The sequence below is a fragment of the Zophobas morio genome, unplaced genomic scaffold (assembly GCF_036711695.1).
Source record: "Zophobas morio isolate AGI-343-1 ecotype UQ-CSIRO unplaced genomic scaffold, CSIRO_AGI_Zmor_V1 ptg000022l, whole genome shotgun sequence".
In the NCBI taxonomy this organism is placed as follows: domain Eukaryota; kingdom Metazoa; phylum Arthropoda; class Insecta; order Coleoptera; family Tenebrionidae; genus Zophobas; species Zophobas morio.
Window position 1 is genome coordinate 2,358,835 of NW_026972127.1, and position 8,007 is coordinate 2,366,841.

The 8,007-nt window shown below is 33.8% G+C and overlaps 1 protein-coding gene across 2 annotated transcripts; it reads right to left on the reverse strand.

Annotated features, from left to right (window-relative positions):
* Window positions 1–1,753: 1,753 nt before the first annotated feature.
* LOC135133704 (flexible cuticle protein 12-like) lies at window positions 1,754–2,689 on the reverse strand. Of its 2 annotated transcripts, XM_064062184.1 has the most exons (4): window positions 2,591–2,689; window positions 2,343–2,501; window positions 2,176–2,291; window positions 1,754–2,122 (listed from the first exon to the last, which is right to left on the reverse strand). In XM_064062184.1, exons 2-4 carry the CDS (start codon window positions 2,346–2,348, stop codon window positions 1,903–1,905), a joined length of 342 nt encoding a protein of 113 aa, XP_063918254.1. In that variant the 5' UTR covers window positions 2,349–2,501; window positions 2,591–2,689; the 3' UTR covers window positions 1,754–1,902. The 2 variants fall into 2 exon arrangements, with proteins under 2 accessions (XP_063918254.1, XP_063918255.1); XM_064062185.1 differs by lacking the exon at window positions 2,591–2,689 and having other exon boundaries at window positions 2,343–2,565.
* Window positions 2,690–8,007: the final 5,318 nt, after the last annotated feature.

Consider the following 8,007-nt stretch of genomic DNA (forward strand, 5'->3'; position numbering starts at 1 on the left):
AAAAATCATCACAATTGAGATGGGGTGGGTGGGCGGGTTTTATATTTTGCCTTTTCTTCTTAATATACAAAGGGTTCTTTGACCAACACGATACTCAAAAACTTATTTTTATTTTCGTGTAAAGAAATAAGTATTTTGCAGCTAAGCTCCGCCCCCTTGGTTCACGGCGAATAAAAAAAATCATCACAATCGAGATAGGGCGGGTGGGCGGGCTTACATTTTGCCTTTTTGTTTTAACATGATTGTGTAGACTTTTTTCCCGACATGAAACTTAAAACATGTTTAAAATGGAAAATTTGTTTAAGGAAACATTGATTTTGCAATTATGTTCCGCTCCTCGATCTGACAATGAATGAAAAAAATCATCAGAATCGAGATAGGGTGGGTGGGCGGGGCTTATATTTTGCTTTTTTTTTTCTAAATATATATAGCCATCTTTTCACAACAAGAAACTTAAAACATGGTTAAAATAGTACATTTTTGCAAGGAAATATTTCGATATTTCCTTAAACACATTTTCCATTTTAAACATGTTTTAAGTTTCATGTCGTGAAAAGAAGTCTACACATATTAAAATAAAAAAATATATATAAGCCCCGCCCACCCACCCTATCTCAATTCTGATGATTTTTTTTTCATTCGTTGTCAGATCGAGGAGGGGAGCGTAATCGATACTTTCCCGATGGCTTTCGTACTGTCAGGGATTTTCCTTCAGATTGGCAGCACTGCACACTACCGCAATCACAGAACACTCAATACAAGAAATGCAAATTCCCTTGTTAACGACTAGCAACAAATCAGCGCCATTTGCGATAGGTCGGCAAACTAAAACTTAAGTGGGTTTTTTAAAATGAGAATTGACAGAAAATTTCCCACTATGCGCGGGCTTTTTAAATGTTTAAGGAACCAATATTATTTTTTGATGTTTTTATTAATCATTTTATTTTGGAAAAATTGATCTAAATTTATCGATCGTTTTAAGTGACCAATAAATTCTGATCGATTTTCCGAGTTCACACACCAAAATAAAATAAAACACATTTATGCTGTAAAAGAAGTAATTTTTATTGAAAATATAAAAAACGAAACACTCTACATAACCATAATGTTTATATACCTACAAAATAATAACATTTTATAAAATGACATCACAATAAAAGTACTTTACATACATTAAAACTTCAGTAAAAAAAATAAAATATAATTTTTAACAGAAAAATATACTCTGCATAAACATACCGCCCACCCTCTCTCAATTCTGAAGATTTTTTTCATTCGTTGTCAGATCGAGGACCGGAGCGTAATTGCAAAATCGATAGTAGTTTCCCGATGTCTCCTCGACTTTCGGGGATTTTCCTTCAGGTTGGCAGCACTGCACACTACCGCAATTTGATTGGAACGTCAACGGCAACGTTTTCTAATTTTCAGGTCTCAGAAAAAGTCCTCTACGTTTCCAAATTTTTTGCAGGTAGCGGAATTCCGCAAGACTGCGTGAGTATTACTGGTTGCCTAGGACCCAAATTAATATACAGAGTGAATGAATGAGAATGCAGTCATTGCAGTCTCACGTCTCATTCTTTTTTTATTTTCAGATGACCTCGTTGAAATGAATACACTGTAAATTGTAGTTGTATAAATAGGTTCGACATTATTAAATAAATCAGTATTAAACTTCAATGGCTTTTACTCACCCCCTATTTACCCCAAATTTTACAATAAAAGAAAAAATAGCAAAAACGTCCGTCTTTATTAATAAAATTAAGTACAAAATTTTGACTAAATTAACATAAGTAAAAAAGTATAAAAATAATACTACTTCATGCTTTCGCTCGTTGATGTAGTGTCACGTTTTGGCATAAATTGTTGTGACTAGTAATTCATTATCTCTCTTCGTAAAACAAACTAGAGAAGGTTACCAGCTTTACCAACTCCTGCGGATTGTGGTATGTGTGCTCCCTCTGGGTGGAACCCATTTTCGTCGGCCGTGTAATACACAGTGTAGGTAACCCCATCAGGGCCTATGTAGGAATAAGACCCTTTCATAACTATCCCTTCGTTCTCGGTACCTACGTTTTGTAATTGGCCACTTTGGTCATGTCTAAAGCCATCACTAGTTTCAAAACTACAAAAAATTAACTCAATAAACCCACTTTATTTTACTTTAATAGTACTTACCCAAACCGGTACTGTCCCAACCCGTCATTATCATTGTCGTACCTGACGGTGTAAGCCTGATGGTACGGATTCTGCGACATCACTACACCAAAAATCCCAGATACGATCAAAAGAAACTAAAACACAACAATTACAATAAACACAATCACTATACTGGATGTTGCTACCTTCATGATGGTTGATTGTTGTCTACTAAATTGATTAATTAGAAGAATACATTTATACGTTTTAGCAAAGCATCCCCCATCGTCCTGATTTTGAAATATGAGATTTCGAGATTCATTCAGAGGCTTAATAGTTGCACTTGCATCACTTTCTTGCAGAATCTAGATTAGTTACAAAATATTATTAAAATAGACAAGTTGGGAGCATTTTTTTATTGTTTTCTCACTTCTCTACAGTAATGTCGTATTACCTAATCTTTGTTTGGCGTTTTCACACACTTAAAAATACACCGATGGGTAGTGACGTTTCAAGATTGAGGACTTTTACCAGGAAATACCGCTATTGTGCATTGTGATTGATGCTCAAGGTATGATCTTTTACCGGAATAAATTTTGTTTTGTCTAAACTCATTTTAGGACCATCGTACATTCCGTACACACTTTGCATTCATTTAAATATATTTGAATGAATTATGATATGTAATTAATGTAAAATTTATTATGTTAAGTTTATTACATAAGTAACAATTTTTGTACACTTTGATACAGCATTTTCTGGTGTTTCTGGAAACTCCAACAATTTGTTTAGTGTTTATCCTTTTTTACGTTTGTTGGCTTGTTACGCTAACGATATATATTTATCTACTACTTGCAGAAAATTAAAAGTTTCTAAAAAAATTGCAGTTAGGAAACGTAATCGCATTCTAATTACAGGTGTAATTTAGCCCGCTGGCATTTACTCATTAAAAATATTTCACAGACTTCATCACTCCAGTCAAATTACAGAAAATTGGAAATGATTATGTAGATAGTCATTCGAAATTTTTATTGAGCAATATTCCGTTTGTGATATATTCTGCGAATTTCTTCATCTATTAATAACCGATGTTCTTCATATACTATCCGGAGATAGTAACACGTTTTTGTAACTATGTGACATTTGTATGATTCTTCGAAGTGCGAGCTTACACAATCAGTTTCATTAATTTGAACAATGAATGAAATATCATCCTACAGTCTTTTACGATTTCTTACAAAATTAGACACTTAATTTTTATTATATTATTATTAATATCGACTCTGGAAAAACCACGGCACGAAACGTGCTATTTTAGGATGACCCAGAACACGCTTATGACATTACAACTTGTCTAATTTTTTGTTTAGTAAACCACCAACAGGTGAGAAAATGTGTAGATAAAATCTCCTGTGAAACTCGTCGCATTGTTAGCGTCCTTGAACAAACCCAACACGCCGAAGTTAAATTAGGCAAAGGTCACGATTTTTCCTCCTCGTTCCTCCACGAACACCTCCATTAAGAATTTTTTCTCTACCATCATTACTCATTGCACAACTCAAATACCAAACGCTGGTTAGATAACCGACCATCAATTGCTCCACGGAAAACCATCCTGACGTGCACGGGAGTAAATGAGACCACAGAGACCATCGAAAGTAGGGTCAAACGTCAAACTTACATAACCCACATCCTGCTCAAACAATAAAAATCTTCGAGTCAATAAACGTCGGTAATGACGAGAGAATGCGGCAGGCAATAAAACTCGGAATATTAATAAAGGTCTTTATTGAATGTCTGTACGGTAGCGCTCTCTGGTAGTGATTAACAGCTTCACCCGAGGAGGGATATTAGTTTTTTGTCCCCTGGACGCGGGGGGATGTAGACGTCGGAGTAAGTCGCTCCGTCAGGGCTGGGGTAGGAGTAAGAGCCCTTTGTTACGAAGGTTCGGTTTGGGTGCCCGCGTTTCGCAGTTGTCCGCTTTGTTCGTGCCTGAAGCCGTCACTGGTTTCCACGCTGAAAATGAAAGGTGGGTGATTAGGGGCAAAGAAAGTGTGCTAAGTTGGGAAAATTCAATTTTGTCGAAGAATTATATTAAACCTAGATATATTTTTGATTATAATAAAAAAAGGAACAATGATATTCGTTACAGTCAATGTCATTTTTTATTTATCAGAAAAAATAAGGATTCAGAGTCAGAAGAAGAAACTGACTTCAGTGATGAGCATAGTGAGTTCGATGAGGAAGACTTTGACATGAAGAAAGAGTCCACAGACCCGCTGGACTCCATCGAACCGCCGATCATCCCGAAGGAGTTCACCGTGAGTAACGGGTCCCACGAGGATAGCGACTGCGAGGACATCTCCTATTTCACCCAAGTGGAGATGGACAACACTCGCAAGTGTCTGGAGAACACGAAACTCATCATCAAAGATTTTGAGACCCAGCTGGATTGGCACTTGCAGCAGTACATGACTCTGAGAAACATTTTCAACACAAAGAAGAACTCGAAGGATGGGAAGGATGACGGGTCCAAGCGTCAGGACCTTCTAAGTATATCTCAGTTGAGCACGATCATTGCTAATCACCCTGAAGGTAACAAGAAGTTCATCAAGAGAAAGGGCCCCATTTCGAACGGAGCAGGTGGGAGAAAGCGCAGAAAAAACAAAGATTCAGAGTCTGAAGAAGAAACTGACTCCAGCGATGAGGACAGTGAGTTCGATGAGGAAGACTTTGACATGGGGGAGAGTGAAGAGGAGGATGATCCAGGTGCGGTGAAGAAAACAAAGAAAGCCAGAGGGAAGAAACGAAAGACTTTCGAAGACACTCAGGTGAAGGATGAGATCGAAGAAGAGGTGCACGAGTTGATTGAATCCAAGGAGGAGATACAAAGCGACGAAGAAATGAGGGAGGAGGAGAGTTTTGAAGTGAAGAAGACGCCGGCTAAAATGGGAGAAAACCGAAGAGCGAAGAAACCAAGACGCCTGCTAAAAAAGGGGGCAGAGGGAAAAAGGGGAAGAATCTCGAGACTGTCGATTTGACCAACATCAAAAATTGCAAAGTGGTTTCGAACAGATTGAGTAAAGACGACGACGACGACGAAGACGTGGAAATTAAAGAGGAGACTGACAGAGATGAGTTGGTTGAAATGTTGAAAGAGAAAGCGGTCAACTCGATTGAGAATTTTTCGCTTGGTCCTGAAAAACCCATCGCCATTCTGAAAGACGACGTGAAGGCGTTTGATTTTAACGAATGTAAAACCAGTAATGTTGTTGTTACTTTTGAAGACAGTGAAAGTTTTTCCGAATTTATTTTTATTAAAAATGTGGCTGATCACATTTTGGAGGGTTCCATCGTATTGGTGCATGCTAACGTTTTCAATCAGTTTCTAAGTGGCGAGGAGAGGAATTGAGTTTTATCTTCGTAGTTGAAAAAAAAAATTTCTTAGACTTAAACGTAAACTTAATTCGTCAGTTGAGAACTTGTTTGATCGACAGACCGGAACGCGCTCAGGCCATTGTCGACTCTAAGCGTTCAGACTTTCTGCGGGAAATAGTTATTGTTTAGATGCTATAGAAAGTGCAATTATTTTTATGTTTAAGAAGCATTGTGTTCTATTTTGTATTAATATTTACATATTTTTAGTCACAATTTTGGCAGTTATTTTTTAGTTTTAGCAGTAACGCGACATAGTTAAAAAGCTCTCAATGATCGAAAAATTAAAATATGTATTGAAAAATTAAAAAAAAAAACAGATTGAAAAGTTTCCAAAACTGATTATGTTGAAAAATCGAAAAATTTTAAAATTAGAAAAATCAAGATGGCAAAATTAAACAAAATTGAAAAATAGAAATATTGGAGAAATCGAAAAATCTAAAATTGAAAACACTGAAAAATTCAAATATCAGAAAACTGTAAAATCGAGAAATCCAAACATGAAAAAATTAAAAAAGAAAACTTTTAATATCTAAAATTTAAAAATCGGGAAATTGAACAATCGGATGATTCGATACATCGAAAAATTGGAGAATCGAAAAATAAAAAAAGAATAGAAAATCGAAAAAAACTCTGAAAATGGAAAAATTGAAATATAGAAGCATTGAAAACTCGAGAAATCGAAAAACCTACAATTTTAAAAGCTGAAAAGTTAGAATATCGAAAAGTCGAAAAATTGAAGAATCGAAAAACTGAAAAATCACAAAATTGAACGAAAAATCGCAAACTTAAGAAATCGAAAAACTGAAAAATCAAAAACCTAAAATATTGAAAATTTGAAGAACTCTCAAGAACTGAAAGATCGAAACTTTAGAAAGTCGAGAAATGGGAAAATTAAAAAACAGATTAATTGAGAAATCGGAAAACTGAAAATTTAAAAAATATTGGAGAACTGAAAAATCGAAAAGTCGAAAAGTCTAAAATTTAAACCATGGAAAAATTAAAATATCAAACATTGGAAAATGGAGAGATCTAAACCAAAAAATCAAAAAAATTAAATCCGAAGAATATATCGAAAGACTGTAAAATCGAGAAATCCAAACACGAAAAAATTAAAAAAATAAAACTTTGAAAATCCAAAATTTAAAAATCGGACAATTGAACAATCCGTTTGAAAAATCGATATATCGAAAAATTGGAGATTCGAAAAAAAAAATTGGAAAATCGAAAATTTAAAAATTCTGAAAATAGAAAAATTGAAATAGAACTGAAGAATCAAGAACTGAAAACTCGAGAAATCGAAAAGCCTAAAATTTTAAAAACTGAAAAGCTAGAATATCGAAAAGTTGAAAAATTGAGAAATCGAAGTATAAAACAGTCGAAAAATTGAGAATCCAAAAAGTAGGAAGTCGAGAAATCGAAAAATCCAGACCTCGAAAAATTTAAAAGTCGAAATACTAAAGAATCTCAAAACTCAAACATCGAAAACTTGAAAAATACAAGAAAAACTGAAGAATCGAAAAACTGAAAAATTACAAAATTGAACGAAATATCCAAAAATTGAGCTATTAAAAAATTGAAAAATTGAGAAATCGAAAAATTGAAAAATCAAAAACCTAAAATATTGAAAATTTTAAGAACTCAAGAACTAAAAGATCGAAAGTTTGGACAATCGAGAAATGGGAAAATAAAAAATAGATTAATTAAGAAATCGGAAAACTGAAAATTCTGAAACGCCAAAATTTGAAAATGGAAAAATTGAACCGTAGAAGCGTTGAAAACCCAAGGAACAGAAAAACTTACAGTTTTAAAAACTGAAAAGTTAGAATATCGAAAAGTTGAAAAAATTGAAAATCCAAAAAGTAATAAGTCGATAAATCGAAAAATTCAAACCACGAAAAATCGAAAAGTCGAAATATTAAAAAATTCCAAAATTTAAATATCAAAAACTTGAAAAATACAAGAAAAATTGAAGATTCGAAAAACTGAAAAATCACAAAATTGAACGAAACGTCAAAATTTGAAAAATTAAAAAATTAAAATATCGTAAAACTGAAAAATGGAGAAATCTAAACCAAAAAATAAAAAAAATTAAAATTCGAAGATCAAATATCGAAAACCTGTAAAATCGAGAAAATCAACCATGAAAAAATTAAATAGTAAAACTTTGAAAATCTGGAATTTAAAAATCGGGAAATTGAACAATCCGATGATTGAAAAATCGATAAATGGAGATTCGAAAAAAAAAATGGAAAATTGAAAATTTAAAAAGTAAGAAGTCGAGAAATCAAAAAATCCAGACCTCGAAAAATCGAAAAGTCGAAATACTAAAAGATCCCAAAGCCCAAATATCGAAAAGTTGAAAAATACAAGAAAAATTGAGAAATCGAAAAACTGGAAAATCACAAAATTGAACGAAATATCCAAAAATTGGGC

Excerpts from the sequence above, each read along its gene's own strand:
- LOC135133704 (XM_064062184.1), bottom strand. Across the intron at positions 2,123-2,175 it reads TTGGGACAGTACCGGTTTGG|TTTTGAAACTAGTGATGGCT; the intron begins GTAAGTACTATT and ends AATTTTTTGTAG.